This window comes from Pyrgilauda ruficollis, unplaced genomic scaffold (genome assembly GCF_017590135.1).
Source record: "Pyrgilauda ruficollis isolate IOZ18807 unplaced genomic scaffold, ASM1759013v1 scaffold30, whole genome shotgun sequence".
Taxonomy (NCBI): Eukaryota; Metazoa; Chordata; class Aves; order Passeriformes; family Passeridae; genus Pyrgilauda; species Pyrgilauda ruficollis.
This window is the reverse complement of record NW_024524378.1, coordinates 2,165,333-2,189,832: the sequence shown is the minus strand read 5'-3', so window position 1 is coordinate 2,189,832 and position 24,500 is coordinate 2,165,333. Positions and strand designations below refer to the sequence as shown.

General features: G+C 41.4%; 2 protein-coding genes across 4 annotated transcripts in view; one reads left to right on the top strand and one right to left on the bottom strand.

Annotated features, from left to right (window-relative positions):
- The window catches only part of CLVS1 (clavesin 1), an 87,083-nt gene extending 74,641 nt beyond the window's left edge, over positions 1–12,442 (top strand). Inside the window, 1 exon segment of the mRNA XM_041473739.1 lies at positions 12,355–12,442. Coding sequence (XP_041329673.1) covers positions 12,355–12,442 — 88 coding nt within the window.
- Positions 12,443–13,612: 1,170 nt separating this feature from the next.
- The window catches only part of ASPH (aspartate beta-hydroxylase), a 113,723-nt gene continuing 102,835 nt past the window's right edge, over positions 13,613–24,500 (bottom strand). For all 3 annotated transcript variants that reach the window (XM_041473731.1, XM_041473734.1, XM_041473732.1), the window contains 2 exons: positions 23,950–24,083; positions 13,613–17,848 (listed from right to left, as the gene is read on the bottom strand). In XM_041473731.1, the coding sequence (XP_041329665.1) occupies positions 17,698–17,848; positions 23,950–24,083 (285 nt within the window). In that variant the 3' untranslated portion in view covers positions 13,613–17,697. The remainder of the gene's footprint in view (positions 17,849–23,949; positions 24,084–24,500) is intronic.

The following is a 24,500-nucleotide window of genomic DNA, read 5'->3' as shown; positions in this document are numbered from 1 at the left end:
GGGGTGGGGGGGGGGAGCAACAATAATAAAAATCCATTCAGAATGTATGTTTATTAAGATTCAGCTCAGTGAAGTCTGAAATGTGCAAGGTAGTAAACATGCAAACCAGCATGAATACAGCAAACTCAGTTTAATCTGAGAGCCTGGCTGCATCCATTAGACAGTCCTGGGAGCAGCAATGGCAACAGGCTCTTCCCTGTCTTGAGCCATCTCTTCTGAAGGATCTGCATCCATCCAGGAATCCAGTCACTTTAGAGTTTTGGGATTTCAGAGTAACGTAAATGGTGCAAATGTTGGAGCACAGGGAAGAATGTCACCTCCCTTTCGGCTGTGGCCAAGTTTTCTGTGATCTCTGATGGTCAGAAAGGGGCCTTTAGTCATCAGGGAGCTCACACTAAAGCAAAGCATTTGCCTGAGGCATTCATGCTGACTTTTGTTGATGAAGTGTTGTTTTTAGGAGCAGCTGGAGGCTTTATCTGGGTGTGCAGTTTTACATTTATGGTGGATGGTTAAGCCTAGCAGTTAAAGAGTCAGAGACTGTTCTCAGCATATCACTGTGCCAATAGGGCACAATTTTCTAGCTCCATTCTCCCAACAGTAGGAGATCCATGTCTGTAGCTATTTGGGTACCTAAAAGCAGTGGGTGAGCACCCCCAGGTGAAGGGATGGATTCAGTGACTGGGGAAGATGTGAAAGAGCTCTGTTCTTTGAAGTTTCCTTTATTCTCCAGTGTCATCCTTGCTCTAACACTCGGGTCCAGCAGCAAACAACAAGCTGCAGCAGCATGTTCCCTCTCTGTGACTCACTTTTCTTTACAAGAACTGCCCTTCTTCAGCTGCATCTGGGTCACTTCTTGATGTCTGAACTTGCTCTTCAGTCCAAGTGACGAAGACTGTTCTCTGCCTTTGCTTGTTCCCTGTACAGGCACCCAGCACAGCCTGGGAGCTGAACATTCCTTCTCTGCCCTCCCAGGCATCAAAAGAGCACTAGCTTTTAACCTGCTGCCAGTGCAAACAGGTTTGAAAATTTAAAATTGCCTTGCAGAGAAAGAAAATTTTACCTAACAACTACATCTATATTCTGGCTAAACAACCCGGGTTGTTTAATCAAACTTATTTAATCAAAATATAATTAATGATAACTTTATTCAAATTTGGGGTTAAAAATTATTCTTAGGATAACATGGGTTGCAAGAGCATTACTAGCACTTATCAAGCTCATCAGAGTCTGTAAATTCAGAGTTAGGGTAAAACTTTTAAAGTAGAGCCAAGTACACTAATTATGAACACAATCTGTGCTTTATGTTTTTTGACTGTAAAATAAAAACTTAAAGAATTATAGAACTGTAGAATAATTCAGGTTGGGAAAAAAACTTTAAGATCATCAAGTCCAAGTTAATCCAAGTCCCCATTAATCCTTGTGCCTAAGCACCACATCTACACATCTTTTAAATACCTCAGGGAATGGTATCTCCACCACTTCGCTGGGAAGCCTGTTCCAATGTTTACAATTCCTTGAGTAAAGAAATTTTTTCCTAATATCTAATTTAAACCTCTCCTGGTAGAACTTGAGGCTGTTTCCTAAAAGACTTGAGCACCCAAAGACTCAATGGCCTGACTAGTGGTACATCGATGAGGGTACAAAAGCCCTCATATTATGCATTTTGGAAACGCAGGGGGAAAAGTCTGCTGGAATGCATTGCCCCATGATGTTCAGTTACAGCATGTCGATTTTTATGTCCCAGATTAGAGTGAAAGGATTTTAAAGTACAGATGAGGATTTAGCCATTATTGCCTCCAGATTTGTGTGTTTTCAAAAGCCCTGATATTCAAATGAATTCACTGCTGAAACTAATTGCTGTTTCTCAGAAATGGGATCCTGCTTCCAGAAAGAAGGATATTACAACTGGTCTGCACTAATGCTGGCAGGAACAGCTTTAGAACCAAAAGGGGCCGTTCATGGGAGTGACTTATGTAAGGTTTTTATTTATTCAGACTTGTTTCTCCATATGCCCAGCTGGGCTCTGCAAGGCAGACCTTTCTCGTTGTTATCCTTAGTGTGACCTTAATGTTCCTTCACCATATGTTTCTGCTTTTATGGGTCATGTTTTATGCCGGTTCACAGTCAGTACCAATTTACTGCAGAAGTAGTAAAATACCAGCAAATAAAAATCAGTATGAAAATGTGTGAACACTTCCCACTGCCCATGGATGGCACCTGGGCTGCTCTGCTTGTAGCTGGGGTGCATTTCTACTTGTGTTGGGGGAAAAGGAAAAAAACTTGTGATAAAACAACTCTGTAATACACAAGACCTACAGCATAAGGCTTACATTCACTATTTTATTATAAATTATTTCAAACAAAGGAGAATTTCTGAATGCTTCTGCAGAAGTGCTTCCCCCGTACACACATGATGAATGAGAACATGTATTTGTAGTAAAGAAGGTGTCCCAGAGGCATGCATATCATGCATATCATGTAATGTAGGCATTATCTAGTAATATAAAGTTATATATTCTGTTTAAAGTTTATAACTTTTAAACAGAATCTAGTGAATACATCAGAAAGAAATGGAAAGCAGCTGGTGGATCTGGCACATAAGCATGTCCTAGGGAAGCTACAGGGGAGGTGTTGCAGAATATCCTCAGGAACTTGTAGCAAGAGAAGCCAAGTGACTTGCAAAGCCACACCTGAACCAAGGACAGGAGGGATGGGTAGCTTGGTAGTGGGGATGCCCTGGGATGAGGCAGGAGATCAGTTGCTCTCTGGGAGCATTGACAGTGTGGGCTTAATTTCATCTGCTTGCAGCACTCAATTCCCACTGCATGGGTGCACAAACACAGGCTAGAGGTGAGAATGGCAGAACCAGCGCTGTTCAGGCTGCCTAAAATACTGTGTTGTAAATTATGTCTTCAACTGGCTATAAATTTGCCAAAAGTTTAGTAGCTTAGATTAGAGACATGACACTTAATAAAACAAATGGTTTTACACTGCTTATGTCTTTTGCTGTCCTGTGAAAAATCCGCCTACATCTGGCTGAGTTACAAGCCTTTGAAAGGGCAATTCACACATGCCCTGTAGAAACATATTTAATTTTAGTATTTAATGGCCCCACAGATTGCCTCATGCTTTAGCTTGGCCTCCCAGCATAAATAAACTTGTTCAGCTTGTGTTGATGGTTCAATGCTCACAATGTGCATCTCCTGCCTAGGCCGTAGGGTGTAGAGGTCTTTTGTAATTACAACTTTTCCTTGTGATCACAATTGTCTCTGCACTAGGCCAATCTATGGCATGGAGCCAGGATTTGGAAGACTGACACCTTTTGCTCGCAGGGTTTCATCCTCCCTGCTGTTGGCAGGAGAATTGGAGAGAAGAGGATTTAGTGGTGAACCCATCTGTGGGTACTGGAGACTGGAGGTCACTGGGATGGGAGCCACAAGGCAGACTGAAAGATGAGGTGGGCAAAAAGGACTGGAAGCAGATGGACTAGGACACACACTTGATGGGCAAGCAAATGGCTGATGGAGACCAGGTTTGGTCTGTTGGGTACAACCCTTGAGGAGCAGACCCTGCTCTCCCTCTCCCCCTGAGCCGCTGTGTCAGCCTGGCAAGGAGCTAAAGCCAAACTTCACACAGACTGTGAGGTTGCACATTGCTTATTTTCAACATGCCAAGCTATACACTGTGGGGTCTAATTTCCAGAAATACTCAGCACTTGCCTGCAACAGAAATCCATGGGACATGTGCTTTGAACACACAAGCTGTCACTTAAGGCTGAGGGCTCTGCAAAATCAGACCTTCAGCACTGGGCACCCCATTGGAGGAATACTTGCACCCTAATGTCACTGTGCTTCAGCTCTCCACATGCAAAATGAAAATCAAAAGAAAGCCAGCTCTCACAGTCATGCTATGGCAGTAAATGAATGAGCATTTAGGAAGCACACAAGTACTGCATTGATAAACTCCATAGAAAAGCTCAGGAGGGAATTTTAAAGGCTATCTTCAGAGCAGGCTTGGGACTAATATGCAGCAAATGTGTCACAGAGCCACACGCTGAATCACCACAAGAAAGCAGAATAAAAAGCCACTTACTAGCACAGCACAGTGTATGCTGAGCACTGTGGGAGGAAAGAGCCCTCTGAGAAAGAACAGGGTGTGCTCCTGGGGCCAGGGTGCAACGCACAGGTCTCAACACCCACACACACCTGGCCAAGGGACTGCTGCTCCCACAACCTACATTTTAGTTTTTTCTGCTGCCGTGGTGCTTGACTTTCCTCTCCAAATAGTACATCTGCAGGGTTGCTTTCATGCTGTAATGCTGTTCTGAAGGACAGGAAACTTTTGATGGGGAAGTAGAAAGACTGATCCGCTTTGCTCTTAGAGCTCTGTCCTCCCTGTTATTGCCGCACAACAGTGAAGAGGCTGTGACTCAGTGGCAGAACTGATTGAGATGCTGAGAACTGGAGTCACTGGAATGGGAGCTAAAAAAGGCAGACTGAAAGATGAGGCAGGAGTAGAGCACTGGATTATCTGGAAAAAGAAAGCTGTTGGGCTTGACAGAGAGCTTGGTGGGCAAGGAAATGGGGATAAAAAAAAGCAGGAAAAACATGAGTGGTCGTGACAAGTGCATGTGTGTTCACGTGTGAATATTCATAAACTGTGAGAAGAAATTTTTTTCATTATCTGGCCTGAAATTATTTTTTTTAGATATGAAATTCTGCATAATATTTTTGTTGAATCTGATGTAAATTGGTGTTTGCTGCTGCAGGGTTGTCTTTGTTTGATCCCATGACTAGGCTTACCATGTGATAGATGACATACTGGATTCCAGAGGACTAAGGGTCTTCCAGGAAATCCTAGCTGAAGCAGGTGCTCCCATTCCTTCTATGAGAAAAAAAAGCATGTGGAAAACTCAGTCTATAGCAGAGAAAGGAAATGGACAGGAAAAGCTCCCACCCATGCCTTTCCACTGCCCTGCACTGAGGCAAGCTCTTGACACAGAAGCTCAGAACCCTTAGGAGCAGGAGATATTGGGTAAATCCACACTGATGAAAAAGACTGAGATGTGCACCCTAATTCCAAGGCTGATGGCACAGACCAACTCTGTCCTCATTTCTCAGGGATAGCCCCTGCCAGAGGAGTCTGGCTGTGTTTGCCCTGCATATGCTCTGGTTCCATCTGGGTCTCAGTGGCCTGAAGGCATGAGACTGTATGTGCTGTGTCACACACTTAAGCATTTCTGTATGTTTCTACAATTTGGAGTGTCTGCAATAAGCTGAGAACTTGTCACAGCCTATCAGAAACCTGATTTTACAGCAAGTGCCAAAGGATACACACTACATCCTTGGACAGTGGGCTAAGGGACAGGTCAGGACTGGGTGCTCAGACAGCCAGGCCATGGCTAGAGTCAAACGTGGCGCAGTGTCATCCCCATCCCTCTTTGTGCACACCCTGCAGTGAGCTGTGCTCAGGGCTTGTGTGGAGAGAAGCAGCTGTGGCCAGCTCTCAGGTACAAAGGGGCATGGCAAGAACTGGTGGCTGCAGGGAGGATCAGGGGTTTTGTGCTGGGGTTCTCTCTGCAGTAGTTGCCTCTTTAGTGAGGCAGCGACTCCGAGACCTCTCACTAGGGTGTGCTCACCACCAGGGAGAAAGATGGTCACTGCTGCCACAAAGTCAGCTTCCATTTGGGAAGTGCAGCACCTTGGCACCACTGTCCTGAGGGTTGAGCCTTGGCAGCAAGATGATGCCAGAGTTTTCATACTGCTCTTGTGTCTGACTCATCGTGCCAGTGGATCATTGCCAGCCCAGCTGGGCCCCTAGACATTGGTGCTGCTGCTTCTCTTTGCAGTGCTGAGATTGGTGTACCAAAGCTGCCCCTCTGGGCAGGTCTCTGTGGCACAATACTCTGCTTAATAGTGCACAATACTCTGTCTTAATGCAGAGCTGTGAGCCAACACCAGGTGTAGAAGCTGTAAAATTGCTTTGGCAAGAGATTTGAGCCGTGCTTGTGAGCCTGGGCAGAGAACCACATGCCATGGCTGCTGCACTGGGATTGTGCACTGCTAAGCAGGGCTTGCTTCATCTGCCCACACCACCTGGGGAGCATTTCCTTTCCAAGCACCTTCAATAACAAAAGAGTACCTTTTGCCACAATTACTTCACACCTGTACATCTGCACTGTTTCTGTGATACCAAGGAGAAAGCCTTGTTTTTCCCACGCGGTGATGCCATACACTTGAGTGAGGTGTGCTCTGAGGTGCTGCACCCACCTCTGCAGTCTGATGGAGGGAGAAAGACAGAGAGAAACATGTCCCTCAGACCTTGTCAGCACAAACATTCATGAGTGTGATTTTAAAAAAATACTTACAATGTTCTGTAAAGGGAATGAATAATTGGGAGATGAACAGCCCTAATGTACTAGTGAAATCTGAATAGAATTTAAGGGAAATGAGCAGATGGGAGATGAGAGGTAGAAAACAGAGTCACTCAATGTGATCTGCAGTGTGTCACTCTGAGAACTTGAAGCCTCCTGAGTTCAGGGAAGAAAACATTCCAACCTCCTCTTTCCTTCACAAACCCCCTGAAAGGAAGCCCAGCACAAAGACGTCCTCATTCCTGTGGGCTGCAGCACATCAGCATTCCTGTGAAGAAGAGCATAAAATGAGGGATCAGAGAACTGGAGGATATCTCTAAAGACAAACATGCTGTGATACACTGGCACTTACTGTTGGCTCAGCCCAGGATTTTGTACTGTGTTTTTTTATGGGAAACAAACCTGATGCCCAACAAACATAATTCCTGTGAGCTGATTGACTGCAGCTATACTCTGAGAAGAGCCCTCTGAAAACAGCACAGCTAGGAAGTCTGCATCCTGTCTTCTTACATGGTTTTTGACTGAATTGGAGAGAATTGCATAAAAGTGGCCACACACATAAAGCCATCTGTTCTCTTAGACATTGATGTACATACCTATGCAGTGCTGTCATTTGAAATATATGGCCAGCCTGCTGGAGAAACAGCTGGGTATTGTTGATTTTCCAGACTTCCAAATACTCTTGCTGAACAGTAAAACAACCATGGGGGGTTTGATTGACGCTTTAAATGGACCACACTCAAATGGTACCTAGGGTTCAGAAGTGAGACTGAGAATTCATTCCTCTTTCCATTTTCATTTTGCTCTCCTAAGAAAGGTTACCTAGCCTTGGAATCTAGACTAGTAAAGTCTGTGGGCATTAATTTGTCTTTTAATTACTTCAGATTTAGCTCCTACTCCACTGTGATCACATACTCTTACAGGAGCTAAGTCTCCCACAGGGACCATGTTAAAGAAAGACAGGCACAGTGTCTGCCAGCTGAGGGCAGTGACCCTATCTGTGTGATACAAACAATTGTCTACTTGTGTTAAAATTTAAGTCGACCAGATTCTCCATAGCCAAGTATCTTTCAAACTGGTTACTGAGAATTTTTAGCTGAGAAAGGAAGGAAACCAGAAGGTTTTGAATTCACGTATAATCATTTATAATTCCAGAGCTGCAGGACACACAGGACAAGTGTCATATTTCTAGTGAGTACTGAAGGTAATATAGTGATGGTGAATAATGAAGGTGTGAGGAAGTTGTGGCTATGATATGTAGGAAACATTGCCTCAAAAGTCATGAAATCTGTTCTCCCTGGTTTTAACAGATGAGAACACATCAGAGCAGGGACTCGAATGTAGGTAACCCATGAATCATACGTTTATACCATATGTTTAGAACAAGTCAGATGAATAGCACCCCAAGAATGTTTATTTCTCTGCCATTTATAGCACAGAGTGACCATAGATGCCTGATGATGAGATAAATCAAAACACAAGTGACTAAAATGTATTGACAGGAGAAGGCCAGTGCTATTTTTGTTTCCTGCTTAGATGATTAGTTCATATCTGGACTTGGACATTTCTTAAACAAGACAAAGTAGCTGCATTCATCCTGCAAAGTATAATTAAATGGTTTTAGGCACTATGATGGCCTTTTGGCCTCCATCTGTTACTCCAGGAGGACCTGAGTCCTCTACAAGTCTTTTATAAAACCGAGAGCCATAACCTTCAGTTATCTAATCAGTTGTTTTGGATACCCTACAATGCCTTAAATGGCCATAGGGATCTATGTTTAGCAGCTGAATGTCATCCACACTGTGAAGGCTGACACCCCAAAGGCATAATTGACTTGTAAAGAAAATAATTGCCCTGTCAGGATAAAGATGAATTGGGATGGTTCAGAAAAGTTGGTATTTGTGTGGGCACAGAATCACAAACAGGTTGAGGAAGAAGCCTCTGGAGATCTTTCTACCCAGTCCCCTGCTCAGTGCAGGGTCAGCTAGAGCAGCTTGTCCAGGATTGTGTCCATCTGGATTTTGAATATCTCTAAGTGTGAAGACTCCACAACCTCTCTGAGCAATTTGTTTCAGTGTTTAAACATTCCCCAGTAAAAAATGGAAGTTCCTGTATTTCCATCTATGTCTGTTGCCTCTTCTGTCACTGAGTATCACTGAGATGATTCTTTTGTGCTCTACTTCTCCATCCCATCGGAACATATTGATATGGAAAGACAGCAAAACAGAAATGCTTTTGTCTGGTGCCATGAACAGCTTCTGCTGAACCACCAGAACAGTATCCACTGCAGTGACAGGGCCAAATCTTAACCCTTGCTTGCCAAACAAGGGAAGTTTTAAACTGCTCTTTTACCACTTTAAATCAAAATGTCTTAAATTGTTGTGCAAGAGGGTGCTTTGAATGCAAAGATGGTTGCAATTTACAAAGACTAGTCAGGGCAAAGGTACTTTGGTGTCTTACTGCAATTTATTTTTCAATAGAAGGTTAAGGTACAATTAGATACAGACACACCTTTTCAAGAACCATTAACAGGTTGTCTTAAAAATGTGAAATGTAGTTGTGAAGTCCTCTGAATAAAATGTTAATGCAGCTAAAACAGGTAGCAGTATTTTTAAAATAAAAACTAGTCTTAGTCCCAGGCTTAGTGCTAGAGACAGCATACAAACCCCCCTAAATAATGTGTAAGCTTGCACATATCTAGAATATGACTGCTTTCCTTGAACTAAACGTGTGCTAGATACACAAAAACCAGACTAAACCAATAGATAGGGTGCTTCTTCCAAATAGTATTTGTATTATATTAATTTCTACAGCCAAAAAATATAGGGAATCTCAGTGCCCTGAGAGATTCTCACATGACTGTGAGAATAATCAACTCCCAGCTGACCCTGAACGTGTGTGGGATCTGCTGCTCCAGCTGGATCCCTGCTAATCCGTGGTGCCCGATGGGACTCATCTGAGAATCCTCAAAGAGTTATCTGATATCACTGCAATGCCTCTCTAGAGGATTTTTGAGTGGTCTTGGTGACCTGGAGAAGTCCCAGCTGACTGAAAGCTGGCAAGTGTTCCAATATTCAAGGAGGGCAAGAAGGAGGAAACTACAGGCCTGTTAGTCTCTCTTCAGTGCCCAGTAGAATCGTAGAAAAAATTATTCTGGGAGGTACTGAAAACCACCTGGAGGATAATTCAGTCATTGGTCACATTCAGGGTGGTGATGAGGAGAAAGTCTTGCATGTCAAACCAGATTTCCTTCTACCACAGAGTAACCCACCTAGCTGATCTAGGAAAGCCAGTTAATGAGATCTTTTTGGAATTCAGCAAAGCTTTTGATATTGTCTATCGCAGTGTCCTTCCTGACAAAATATCCAGTACTCAGCTGGATAAACACACCATGTGATGGGTGAGCACCTGGCTCATGGGTCAGGCACAAAGAGTTACAGTGAATGGGGTGACATCAGACTGGCAACCCGTCACTAGTGGGGCTCTGCAGGGCTCCATCTCCCACCCTGAGCTCTTCAACAGCTGCATTAACCATGTGGATTCAGCACTGGAAGGAGTACTTACAACAATAAATGGGGGGAGCTGTTGGCTCCCTTGAATGCAGGGTGGCCCTGCAGAGAGACATTGACAAACCAGAGAGATGGGCAATCACCAACCATATGGAGCTTAACAAGGATTCTGCACCTGGCATGGGGCAGCCCTGGATGTGTGAATGGTGTGGGGAACAAGAGCTTGGAGACAAATGGAACCAGAACCTGGGTCCTGGTTGATGGCAAGCTGAATGTGAGTCAGCAGTGCCCTGGCAGCCAGGAGGGCCAAGTGTGTCCTGGGGGGCATCAGGCACAGCATCTCCAGCCGGGCAAGGGAGGGGATTGTCCTGCTCTGCTCTGCACTGGGGCAGCCTTGCCTCTGCTCTGCACTGGGGCAGCCTTGCTGTGTGCAGTTTTGGGTACCACAATATAAAGCTATTAAGCTATTAATGAGTGTCCAAAGGACGAATGAGGATGGTGAATGGACAGGACAGGAAGCCACATGAGGACCAGCTAAGGTCACTTGGTTTTTCAGCCTGGAGGAGATGGGGAGACCTCATTGTGGTCTTCAGCATCCTCATGAGGGGAAGTGGAAGGGAAGGCAGTGATGATGTCTTTACTCTCCTAACCAGTGACAGCACCTCAGGAAAGGGCATGAAGCTGAGTCAGGGGAGGTTGATTTTGGATATCAGGAAAAGATTTTTCACCCAGAGGGTGGTTGGGCGGTTGGGCTCCCCAGGGAAGTGGTCACAGCATCAGCCAGCCAGAGCTCAAGATGCATTTGGACCATCTATCTTGCTGTTAGAGAATGCAAGAATTTTTGAGTGTTTAATAAGATGAAAGCAGAGATGATCAGCAGTGATGACAAAAGGAAAAATTTTCAGATTTTTCACAGTTGACTTAGAGCAGCAACTTTCAGCTATGTGCTGGGAAATGCTGCAAAGGATACACAACTATTTATGTCCATTGAAGGGCAGTGAGTCAGACAGAAACAATACACTGGTGATGAGTATTAATCAGGTACTATTTAATAATATTTTAATTTAGTAGTCAAAAAGAAAATAAAAACCTGGTGATGTTGCAATTTCAATCAATTCTGTAACAGTTTGAATGCCACATGATTATTTTTTGCTGCCTCATACTAGAAATATGTAAATTGCCATTTAGAATAATCTCCCAAATCAGCTGCTTTTCTATATTAAAATGCAACAATAAATCACTATTCATGTCACATATCTGTAAAAAATATGCAGTGAAAACATTTGGGCAAACATAATTTCTTTGAAAATTATGGCACAAAGTCCTCCCATTGAGCATCCAGTTTCTGTTATCTTTCTTTGGAGATTTTTTTTAAATTAAAATTTTTTATTATGCTTTAATGAAAGCTCCAGGCATAAGAATAGGAATAATTATCATACAAGTTATTCACAGTCACGATATTCAGTCCTGCAGTACCAAAGGATGTAATTTATTAAGGATTCTTATCAAAAGAGAGGTGACATCTAATCTCACAAAATAGCTAAAGCATAAATGAACAATTGGGAACTACAAATGCATCATGTATGGTATGACAGCTACTCCTAATTCTAAAAGCTATCCATGAGAAAACTGGCTCTTTATAACAATACTATGTGAATTCTTGGTCTGGATGACTCTATCCCCACTTATGAAAAAACTCCCCTTCTAAAAGTTCCAGATTCACTCAGAGATCTTGCTCTGAAGCTCATTTTCTCCTCCAAATTGGGAGGCAACTTCTAGCCCAAAACAGAGAAAATGCAGGATAACAAATCTCTGTGACAATAAATTAATCAGATCCTCCTTCCACAGCTCAGCAAGCAAACATTACAGCACACTGACCACAGAAATTTAAATAGTCTTGAATTTTCCCACAATTTTGATCCCACTCAGCTTTTGTTACTGCAAGAAATCATGACGCTTTTCTTTCTCTAATGTTTACTCATTTTTCCCATGTTGGAATTTTTTAAATACATTAATAACAAAGTATAAACTATGCTTCCCACCTTGAAGACAGAAATGAATTTTAAATAAAGTTATGCTTCAAGGGTGTAGACAGGGAGATAAACTGCAGGACTGGGCACACCAGAAGTTCCCTCATCATCATATTAACCCCATCTTCTTTATTGGCCTTGGGTACCTCATGGAAGCTCTGCCCTGGAAGCTCTTTAAGTTGCTGAGCACATTCAGCACTAGGGATAGTAGGTAAGCACTAAATATTTTGAAAGCATTTGAGATCTTCAATGATCTTGCCTTCCCTGCTTGTATTTAAAGGAGTGTTTCCCAAATTCCTTATGCTTTCCAAAGAAAAGAATTGAAAAGCCATAAAGATGAAAATGGACTAAAGCAAAGATGATAAAAAGAAGCACGGGGACCCCCGGGAGGTGAGTGCATCTGCAGCAGTCATTGCTATCACGTGTGTTTTTCTGCATTCAGGTCCCAGTCTGTGGTGGAAGCCGGCACGCTGAAACACGAAGACCAGGGGGAAAGTGAGAACACCCAGCCACTGCTAGCTCTGGACTGAGCTCTCACGAGCCCCACGGAGATCCATGAGCAGACCTCCACCATGCCAGAACCCCACGGAGCCCTTCACACACAGACACACACGCGCGCACACACGCGTTTCGCCGATAACCAGCCCTTCGTGTTTCCTGACCAAGTAACAGCTGCCACCAGCCATCTGTCCCCACGGCCGGTGCTGAACAGGAACTGAGAAACTTCTACTCACGCAGCAGCCTGTCCATACACAAAGAATTGGATTTCTTTTTTTTTTTTTTTTTTTTTCCCCTCTTTGACTTGTGACATTAAAGTGTTGGAAATGTTGGACTGCATTCTCTGTTGAAAGAAACCAGGGTGTGTTCATAGTGTTTCTGAAGACTCCATCAGGGATGTTCATTTCATAGAAGTGAAGGTTGTAAGAGTTTTAAAGAAAAGCATCTCGAATTTAAACTTTACATTGTAATCAGCAAGTGTAATCTGGGTGAGAGGGCAGAACCATCAGCATCTATAGAGTGCTTGAGTTTTACAGAAGGATTTTGCATTTAAAAAAGAACCCCAGTGCCAGCCATAATGCCATTCAACATGACACATTGTGACTGCCTCATCCATGCAGCTTATACGGGGGTCACATTTCAGTATCTAGCAAAAATTGTTCTTAACTTTTGAAGCCCTTCTAAAACTGTCAGCTAAGTGGAATGAGCTGTGTGAGCAGCAGACACACACAATTTGAAATGCAATTACTTGATTTTATTAATGATTAAAATTTTCACAGGCAACTTAGGAGCCTATAAGACGTGTGTGTGCATGTGTGTGCACATGTGAAGGAGGTGGTTCCAGGGAGACACACTGGACAAATTCAGCAGTGATTCATGGTTCAATCCAGATTGTTTCCTTTAGATCACAACAGCAAATGAAAGCTCTGCAGAACCATTTATCCCCTTTCCTCCTGCAGTCAGGGAAAAGTGTAGCCAGAAAGGTACGCTGATTGCAGATGCGGGCTATGGTTAAAATGAAAAAGGAAAACTTAGAATTAATTATCCAGTACAAGTTTCTGCTAGAAGGAAATGTTGAAGAATAGAAGAACTGAAATGCCAAAGATCAGTTTGTTATATCTCTGTTTGCTCTAGCTGCAAAGAGAGTACCATCCCTTCATTGAAATGGAAACCAGATTAAAGAAATAAAAGAACAATCGTTATCAAATTGCATGTGCAGTGACTTTATTTCTTAAAACAATTACAATCACTGTACACATTTTAAATCATCAATTAAATTGCCATACATTGACAATTCACTAGAACAAGCAGTTGGCAACAATATATCAAAGGTAGCAGTGTAAACCATACATACAAAATGAGATGATAATGGGCACAAGGGTTTTTAATGTGCACTGGAACACCCACTGAATTCTCAAGTGTTAGGCTGAAGTGATGATATAGGTCAAGTGGACATGGCCAGCCCTAACAGATGGACTAACAAAATACTGCCTTTATCTACAACAACACTTTACGCCTGCACAGGACAGAAAGGACATCCTGCCAGATCCTATCAACACACCTGGGATTTACCCACTAGTTTTTGTACAGAATAACCTCACTCAGACTAACCTCTTACTGCAGCAATATGTCATTGACACAAAGCCTGGCCTCCATGACAGAGACACAGTCTTTAAGGCTGTGTATGGTCCCAGCAAGGCAACACAGGAGTAAGAAAAAGAAGCAGAAGCTTGCAGGAACATTAAAAAAATCAGATGACTGAGCCCATTTATCTTTGGGGTTTCTTCCATTCCCCCCCTGCCCTGACATCATCACCACCTATTACAGGAAACAAGGATGTCAAGGCCTGGTAGCAGCTCCCTTCTCTTCCCTGGGCTCATAGAGACTAAAAGGCATTTGGATTTGTACAGAGAATGTGCTTAAATCAGAAAGCAAAAACCAAGAGACAAAAAAAGACAGACATTTGCTATTATACTGCAGCACTGAGGAAGAAATACTTTGGTTTGTGATTTGTCTCTGTTAATACACTTACCCCCACTGCCATTGAATCTTTGCAATGATCTGTTACAATCGCTGTTCATTAAATTGGGTCTTGTCCTGCCCAAGAAGTGCAAGTACCACTGAAATCTAGCCCTTGAGGATCAAACCTCACAAAGGATAAATTATTTACTTTCTTTAACTGTGATGTGAATAAATACATATGATGCCTTGTATATAACTGTATGAAGCCTGCATTTAACCGTAGGCTCTTTCACAGATTCTGTGCAAGCAAGGTAACAACAGGCAGGGAGGAACATGGTGATGAGTACATATTGTGTTACAAACTATATTGCCCTTGTCTGCCATTTCCTTCTGTAAATAAATCTAACCAAAAAAAAATACAAATTGCAATGGATTTCCATTGAAAAAAACACTTCCCTTCACTTCTACCCTTAGCATTTCCAATGTTGAAAAGCTTTTCCAAGACAGAATACCACTTGGCAAACAGGAACAGCTAAAACAATATGCCAGTAATTCACTGCAGAATTTCTGCTCTGTGTATCCTCCCCACATACAGAGCTCATTTAGTAACTGTACCTAAAAAAATTATCCACTCTTTGTTCCCTGACAGGTGGGCATAGAATAGATTCCCTTCAGTGTTGCAGGAACACCTTGTCTTATTTGAGACACTTAAGATTTTCAAATGGCTAATGTATCACTACACAATCTAATAAACAGTGCTGCTCTGGCACACACACATCTTGGGGAGATTACTTTTATCTATTTGCCAATTTTATCTATTTGCCAAATGCAATTGCACAAGATAAAGTATGAGCCTAAAAAAGGAACAATGAAATAATCTGAAGGACAGCATGGATTTTCATAAATAAAGCTGCAAAGCTTTTGACACTCCTTTAGCATTTACTCTGAGCTATAGAAACTAAAATGCAACCTTAATAAAAATATTCCTAAATCATAAATTTTTGTTTAAGAAGTTCTTGATTTTTTTCTTTACACATACAGTCTTTATTTTAGAGAATTACCTTATAATTTGTACTGCTTGATCATTTCAAAAAGATATAAAATATAGGCTCTGACTTGACAGCTAACAGGATATTTAAAAAATATTTTTACTCTTTTACCCCCCACAAAAAGTACCTTATTTCCAGTTTTACATGATTCTCCAAATGATCTCCAAAAGCATTTTTATATTATGTAAAACTCACAAATCTTTACAGTTTTTCATTATTATTAACTGAGAACTGTTACTTTCTGGTACATTGTGTATAGTTTCATTATTATTTTTGATATGGACAACACGTTAAAACCTAATTATCTTAGCTGTCTAAAAGTGGCTCTTGATAAGACAGGGTTTATCAGTTTAATATTCAAAAAAGGAAATTAAAGTGCACACTTCCAGAAACTGTTCATACTAATTCATGGTGCAGTCACCATGTGTTATATGACATTACAAGATTTAATGACCTAGTAAAATACAACGAATCTGAAAAGCATTCAGTTTATGGGAATGCAAAGCTCTTATCTGCAGTTTGCTTCAGCAAATGTGACATTCAGGTCATGATACTCCAATGCCATGATGTGGACTCTGCAGTAATAAACCACTTGAGTACTACACAAATAAAAACTGCTACGTGTCTTTTGGACAAGAAAGTCAAAGCTGCAGAGAATAAGTAATCTCAGAGTCTCCTTGCTTAGTGTTTGTCACTCACAACCCTCAGTAATGATGGCCAGAGCACCCTAGCACACCTGTCCACACCCAGCTGGCACTGTGGGTGAGGAGCTAACAGCCAGCCACAAACATCAGCAGTGCAATCTCTGCTCTCCCTCTCCTCTTAGTGTTCTTAGAAGTTAAAAGCAGAGGGTCCTGCACACTCCAGCTCCCATTAAACAGTACAGACCCAAAAGATCTGGCAACTGCTTAAACATCTAACTAGTTTTCTTTCTTGAAAATAGGCCTTTTTATCATATAGTAAATTCTGTTTGGCAAATACAGAGTACACTGTAAACAGTACTGCGATCAGACTACTTCAGCATTATGTCACTCATTTCAAGACAAGGAAAACACCATTAGGTCAATTAGAGGATCATTCTAGCACTCTGTAGGATGCTGGCAGTGGAAGTTAATACAAGGTAATAACTTGAAGGTCTTTGTCTGCTCTGCATTCTGGCAGGAAGCCAAATTGGACTTTGTCCTTCTGCCCAAAGCACAAGAATTTTTTTTTTTTTTTCTTTTTGTTTTTCTTTTTTTTTTTTTTTTCTGAATGATCACCCAAGGGCAACCAAGGAGGAGCCCCTGGAAGAAGGGGGTGGGTAGAGAAAGGATACAATACCAGAAGCTTTTGTAATGAGAGGAGAAACAGCAGCTCACCATATAATCCTAAGAATGGTCAAGTACTTCACAATCTGAGCCTAAAAATGTCAGATTTGCTCAACATTTTCCAAAATCACATTGTCAGACTGAAGGTCATCTGCTAACTAAGAGAACTATTCTGTTTTAGAAGAACAAAGCTTTGCTAGGCAGCTTTATGCAAGTTTCTGTTTACATTACCAGGAAGGCGAAAGAAGGCCACACTTGGCAAAAATGAAATTTGTTCATATATAGTGTTTTCCTTCTGCTGATAGCTAGAGACGCACTTGTATATATATATATAACCTTTTTAAAAATAGTGGTTAATTAAAGAAGATTTGTTCATAATTAAGCTAGAAAAATACAGTTACTTAGGTAGAAAAAGTACAAAACACATATAATCCATTCACATTATCTACAGTGATAACATAGGGACATGTTCTATGCCTAAAGCAGCTAATGTTACACCTGCATACTGTTTTCAAAGTCAGTTGTGTGCATATGTTTGCAAATATCTTATATGTTGCTTCCCAGACAGAAGGCCAGGAACTATTCCCTAGATGTAAAATCATAAATCATGTGCCTGAACATAGTCAAGCAGGTAACTGACTGACTGGTTTTGTAAAGAAAATACAGGCATGGCAAAAACATCTGCACATTCCTCAGCTTGAAAATCCAGATCTATTGCTTTTTGGCTGACAAAACTTGTGTTTTCAGACTTACAGCCAGAAAAACAATACACATCAGTGCTGTATCAATATGAAACAAAACATGGCTTCTTTTTGCTTTTAAACCAAGTCCACTCTGATTGTAGAATTTCATCCTTATCTTTTCTTACCCTTAAAATGCTTGTATACTTTGTATGCTGGATAAATTGATCCTATTTTCATACTCCAAAGGAGTTAATACTCCTCTACTCCACACATCAGAAGAAACCCCCTAAATAGCAGGAAGGGTACGTCTCTGTTGAGCTGTTAACTCAGGGTGCCACACATCCACAATGAATATCAGGCGATAACTTTCAGCATCCTGCCATACTTCATGTTCGAAGGAGTCATCAAAAATAAGAACTTTCCCTTCTTCCCAGTCTCTGTAAAACAATAAAGAACATACTTTAGTGTAGTACTTGAAGGGCCATGGAGCAGGTAAGATACAGATCAGCTCTGAAGATGCTCTTTGACATATGAGAAAGATTTAAACAGTACAGATTGCATAGTCAAGATTTCACTGCCTAATCCAGAGAGACTGGAGTATGGGAGCTTGAAAGAAACTACAGAAAGATTAGTCTAATGGACCTTTATCTTATGAGGGATCCTTCCCCCTCATTCTGCACAGTTATGCTCACAAACACATTCAGACATTTATGGTGTATGCTATTTTTTATAATTTTAATTACTTGAGTGAGTATAGTACTGGTGTGATAATCCACTTTTCTTCATTTCTAATCAGATACATCAGTGATGTACATAAGTGATGGAGACTGAGGGAATGACTAGTAACATGGCCATATGGTTCAAAAAGAAATTACTTTGAATCAATTTGCTTTTCCTAAAAATCAGAACAATGCCTTTAGAAGGTCATGTGGTACAAGCCTCTGCTCACAGGAGGACTCACTGCAAAGTTAGATCCAACTTTGAGGTTAGATCAAATATTAATAAATCCACTAGCGAAGAGCCTGAGATATCTGCAACCATGGGCACTCTACCATTTTACTGTGAAAACTCCCTTTTACCTAGATACAAGTTCCTTCACTGTCACTTGTGTTCATTACCTCTCATTCTACAACTGCACCTCTCTGAAAAGAGTCTGGCTCTGTCTTCCTCACAGTCACCAATTAGTAGTTAAGAGAGTAACTAGGCTACCCTATAGCCTTCTGGTTTCCAGACTCCAATCAGTTTGTTGAGTTTCTCCTCCTGATCATCTTATCCATCCTCCAGTGGAGTCCCTCTAGTTTATCAATGACTTTTTTTGTACTAAAGTATCCCAAACTGGACACAGTACTCCAGAGGCAGTGTCTTGAATGCAGAAGAGAGAGGAAAAAATTGTACTGTTCAAACTGTTTCCTACAAATTTACTAACACAGTCCAGTACACAGCTAGACTTCATCAATACAAAAGAGGATTATAAGTCATGTTCAACTTGGTCCCTAGGGTCCTTAAGCCCTTTTCTGCAAAGCTGTTTTTTAGGCAGTCAACACCCAGCCACTACAGCTGCAAGGTGTTTATCTGTTTTCAGCTGCAGGGCTTTGCTTTTGTATTTGTTGAACTTCAACACATTTCAGCTGGCAGCTTGTCCAGCCTGCTGAGACCTGGATTCATAATTTTGAAGAGAAGTTTAACACCTGATTATACACCTCCAGGTGAGACTGGATGAATACCAGTCAAGGTAACAACGGTCAAAGGAACATTCTTTCCTAAAGCCACTCTACTGTGAGCACACACACACTCATTTTTTTTAACAGGATCCCTCAGGAGCTGAAGCAATCCAAGAGGATGAATGCCCTCAGATGGAAGTAAGCACTATGAACAGTAAAAATGGTAAAGAAACAAAGGCCTTGCCATCAAAGATGGAAATGCATTGCTTAAGCTCATTCAGATATTCATTTACAGAGAAAACAATTTTTTTTTTCAAAAACAGGCTGAAAACTAGGTTCATACTTCCAATTCATCTCCACATTTGCAATTCAGCAAAAGGAAAAAGTAACCATCAAAATTTATGAGGTGATTCTGAAAGGTTCTGAAGAGAAATTGAAATAGGATCAATTGAAATAATCAGCTAAACATAATTCAAAAAAAAAAAAGCATAACATAGTGAAAAAAATTCACACTGACTTACACATGCCTTAAAGGCCCAGATAAACAGCCTTTTTCAGGTTTCAAATATGATCAGGTAGCATCAGTTATCTGGCAATGAAAATGTTGTACGTCACACAGACCCTGAGTTACTGGTACTGCACTAAAGCTACATTGGTTTTATTGAAGTCCACGGGAGTAAACCACTTGCAATGCTACAATGTGGTAAAAAAATTCAAGCAGACTTTGAATATAATATAGTATAATAGTATAATTCGTTTGGTTTGGTTTTTTGGCGTTGGTTTATTTTTTGGAGTTTTTTTCTGGGGTTTTTTGGGGGGTTGATTTTGGGTGGGTTTGAGTAGGGTTTTTTTGGGAGGTGGCGCCAGGGGTGTTTGGTGGGGAGGGTTGGGGGATTTGGCTTTGCTTTGTCTGGAGCAATTGAGATCTAGTGTTGTTTTTCTTGTTGGGGGAGTAGCTGGGTTTTCGGTTGGTTTAGGGTTTTTTTTGAGGATTTTTTTGTTTCTTTTTTTTTTTTTTTTTTAATTAAATCAAGCCTGAAAAGAACTGCTCTAAATAGCCTGAAAGTGCAACTCAGTTAAGGACAATAAAAACTCAGGCACCCAGATGAAGCAGCTTCAGAGGTTAAAACCCAGGATCTATAATTTGCATCATAATGGGATCGGCTGTTTTGCACAACAAAGAAAAAGTCATAAAGCTGACGGGACTATTAGCCTCTTTTGAAAGGGCTACAAACCCCACTATTAGCATGCAAATAAATATTTTCTAGAAGCCTGATGGTGTGAGAAAAACTTCTCAGTAGTAACACAGGGACCATATTGTTCCGGTCTGGTGCTGAGCCACTTTGGAGTAGTTTCCACATAATTCTCTAGTGTCACCTGTTAAAGGTGAGATCCAGACTGGCTTCTGCATAATGGTTCTAGCTTCACCTTCATTTCAAGATAAGATTACCTTCTTTGATAGCGATGTTGGATTATGAGAAATAGATAATATTTACCTACCAGCTTTGTGCATTATACCCTGCACTTTACAGAGCTGGGACTTCAAAATGGCTAAGTGACCTAAAATTATCAATGCTATACAGAACAAGAAACATAGAATCATAATAGTTTGGGTTGAAAGAACCTTGAAAGGCAACACCTGCAATGAGTAGGGACATCTTCAACTCAATCAGGTTGCTCAAAGCCCTGTCCAGCCTGACCGTGAATGTTTCCAGGGATGGAACATCTATAATTCCTGCGGGTGACCTGTTCCAGTGTCTCACCACTCTCTCTATAAAACACTTCTCCTTCATATATTGTTATATATGATTTGGAATAATTTGTGCTTATGTGAAATATATGGGGAATATGTTATGTTTGTAAGAAATATTCTTTAAAGTTTTAAACACACAAGCCAGAGCCGGAGAGATTGCTTCACAAAATTGCGAAACCGCAGCTTGCAGCAGAAAGAAGGACCTAATTAGCAAATGCATGAACATGGCTCAGCACAGAGATGGGCCCTTCTCCAGTATGGTGCAGGAAACACCCAAGTGATGAATACTCGATAAGTATCTTGAGATAGCCAGAGCCATCAGGAGCACACATCTCAATGCCGGTTCCTGTAACTCGATGATTGGCCTACATCGCTTCCTGGACACGGTTTTGTCCAGCTCAACACAGAATATGTGTTCATGAATATGTGAAGCCATGAAAAGAAGAAAAGAGACTCTGCCTCAGGTGGAATAAATTGTATAAAAACTACCCGGTCAGGGACAGCATTCGTGAACAGAGGGGATCCAATGCGATAGAGGTCGGATCAGTGTTCACCCAGTGCTGATCCCGGGACTGATGCCATCCCTTTGATTGTGGCTATCGAGACGTGTATCAGTCGGGAAATAAAATCTAATTTTTTAAATTATTAAATTGGCTTTACAGATTTTTATCTATAACATATATAATCTAAACTGACCGCCTTTTAGATTAAAAGCATTATCCCTTGTCCTGTTGCAACCTATCTGATACAAACTGCCCCAATCTTTCCTAAAAGCTCCTTTCATGTACTTAAAGGCTATCATGAGGTCTCTCTGGACCCTTTTCTTCTCAAAGTCAAAAAACCCCACCTCTCTCAGCCTTTCCTCATAGTAGAGGTGTTTCAGCCTTCTGATCATCTTTGTGGCCCTCAACTGCAAGGTACACCAACTCCAAACAGCTGCAAAAAGCTCTTCTGCAAATGAAGGAGTAAAACACAGCACTACACAGTGAGGATTTGCCTGTCCATCAAATAAGTCCCATTGTGACCCTCTAAACAGCCATGCTGGTGGCAGAGAGGTAACCAAGCACGAAATTCTCATTGTTTCTGTTCGCTCTCTCACACACATAGCAGTGGCACAGGAGACCAGAAAAGCCATGGTGCTAACCCTCCTCTTCCAGCCAGCTCTCCAATTGGAAACCACCAGTTTACCACTGCTCTGATCCACCAGGAGGAAAGGAATGGAAAGTGCCCAGGCTAAGTCTTCCTCCTGGCACCATTCCCTTTGCCAGCAGTTCACACACCTCCTCTGCCATAGGGGAAGGATATATAAAAGCCCTTTCACTGCCAGCAGAAGACACACTTTGAGTGCTTCCAGGGAAAATATCGCCCTTGTTTCTGAATGTACAGCTCGTGCTGTAAGCAACTGATCTTAACACATTTCAGCAGAAGGTGCAGTCAGCTCTTGAGTGTTTTACGTGTGAAATGAGTATGTCTGATGCATAAGTCTGACCCAGGTTCTGGAATCTGGACACTGACATGCTCTACGTTCTGTCTGCAGCAACAGGCATTCTTCTGCTCTTGACTTTGAGGGAGTGTTGTTACCAAGGAAGTAGTTAAGTTCATTCTCCACAGGATTATCCCTTCTGTCCAGGTTAAGACAAAGAAGGGTGCCAGCCTTATAACAGGTGGTGAGCTGAGGACACCTGCTCTCTTGGCAGCAGGGCAAAACCACTATTTTGTTCACACCAGCTACTAAACAGCCACCTAATGGTAATGCCATGCAGTCACCACCAATCTGAACTCACATTAACGTCCTAAAGTGAAAAGGCTCCATGCCTCTATATTAGTCCTCTAGGGCAATTAGCTACCTCTCCTTCCACCCAACTTGATCTGGACACTGGATTGGCATGTTGGAAAAAAATGTCACTTTCTAGATGTAGGTAGTGTAGGTAGTAACACTGACTATAAGCTACATGTCAGCAGAGAGTATAGCAACAACACTTTTTGTTATTAACAGCTGGATACTTCTATCCTCAAAAATTGCAAAGATTTCCAGTTGTGGTTGTTCTCAAATGCTATAAAAATAACCTCCTTTGCTATGTATTGCAGCCATGCAGACAGGAGCAGCATTTCATTTCTCACTATCAAATTAATTATATTTCTACCATTAATTATATTAGTACATTGAAAATAATTCAAAATTAGCACTACTTGTCTTCAGAAGGTGCAGAATCTTTCAAAATATATGTACAGATATTAAGCATCATGAGAATTTCACTTAAGTCCAGCAAATTTAACCTGTAAGCAATAAGCAAAATAGTTGACACTACATTTTTCTTTCTGTGTTTAATAACATAATACAAAAAACTTAGCACATTTTCCCATATTTCTAAGGGGAGTATATGCCCTGATTGTAAATGTATAAGCTATTGCATTTAATTTCATTTTGGACTGAGCAAACTGAGATAAAACTGACTTGAAATTCAGTACAATTTTTCCATCATGGGTAGGAAACTTCCCTTAAAGCACACTTTAAAATAAAATTGCCACCTGAGTAATTCATTGGGCCTAAAATTTCATAGATGTCTTCATCCTGAGATCAACTTCAACTGGAATATTTTAACTGAATTACAACAAATAATACAAGCTGAAAAGGAGGCTTCTGCCAGAAGTACCATGGTATTCTGTCACAGCACTGAAAATGTTGGTATATCTTAGTCAGCTTCTGCCAAAGCAGCAACAAATTCTATGTCTCTTCAAAATCAAAATAAATACAGGAACTCCGTTGGCAGCAATATTGGGCTGGGATTGTAAAAGTAAACAGAGAGCCCATTGACCAAACCCACTGTTATTTCCATGCCATAGCAGAGAAGAGCAGGTTTGTACCAAAAGATTCTCCTGGCACTGTTTCAGAACTGATATTTATAAGTTTGTACCATGAGTCAGAGTGCAAACTGCCGGTTTAATGAAATATGTTATACATTCTGGTCATCAAAACACCCCCTTTTTTTCATTTTTTAACTACATGCAGTCCCATCCCTTCTTCAGTCTTGAGGAAAGTGGGGAAAAAAACCCCCAAAACAACCAAGCAAGCAACCCCCTTTCCCCCAAAACAGTAAAAAAACCCCCAATATTGCAACCATACCTGTCCTCTTGGGCACACCGTATTCTGCAGCCTTCCTTGGGGATCACCAAGCCCAAATGCATCCTCAGCCGACAATTGGTGGGCCCTGTGTGGGGCCAGACATGAGTCCCTGGGTGCATGATAGAATATTTGATCTGCAAGAAGAGAAAGGCACATTTTTTAACACATTCCATTTCACAGCCGTGCTGCTCATTTAGTCTCATCCTTGGTGATGGGTAAAAAGTGTAATGCTATCTTTTGTTTGAGTTTCAGCAGCAATTCTCTCTCATATCCTAAATGCATTTAATACTACAAATCATGTGTCTTGTGGTGTATGTTTGAAACCAGGGGTGTGTTTGTGCGTGAAAGTACATAGTTTTAATTTTACTTAAAATAACCAGTATTCACATTTCAGGTTGAAAATAATTATCTTCTGTCTACAGTCAGAAAAAATACCTTCTTTCCTATGGAAAGATTTAAAAGGATGGACAACAGGAGACACAAGTCTGTGTTCATCAGACTGGCCAGCCCCTCTCAGATGACAGGACTGTGGAGGTGACTGTCAGCCTTGG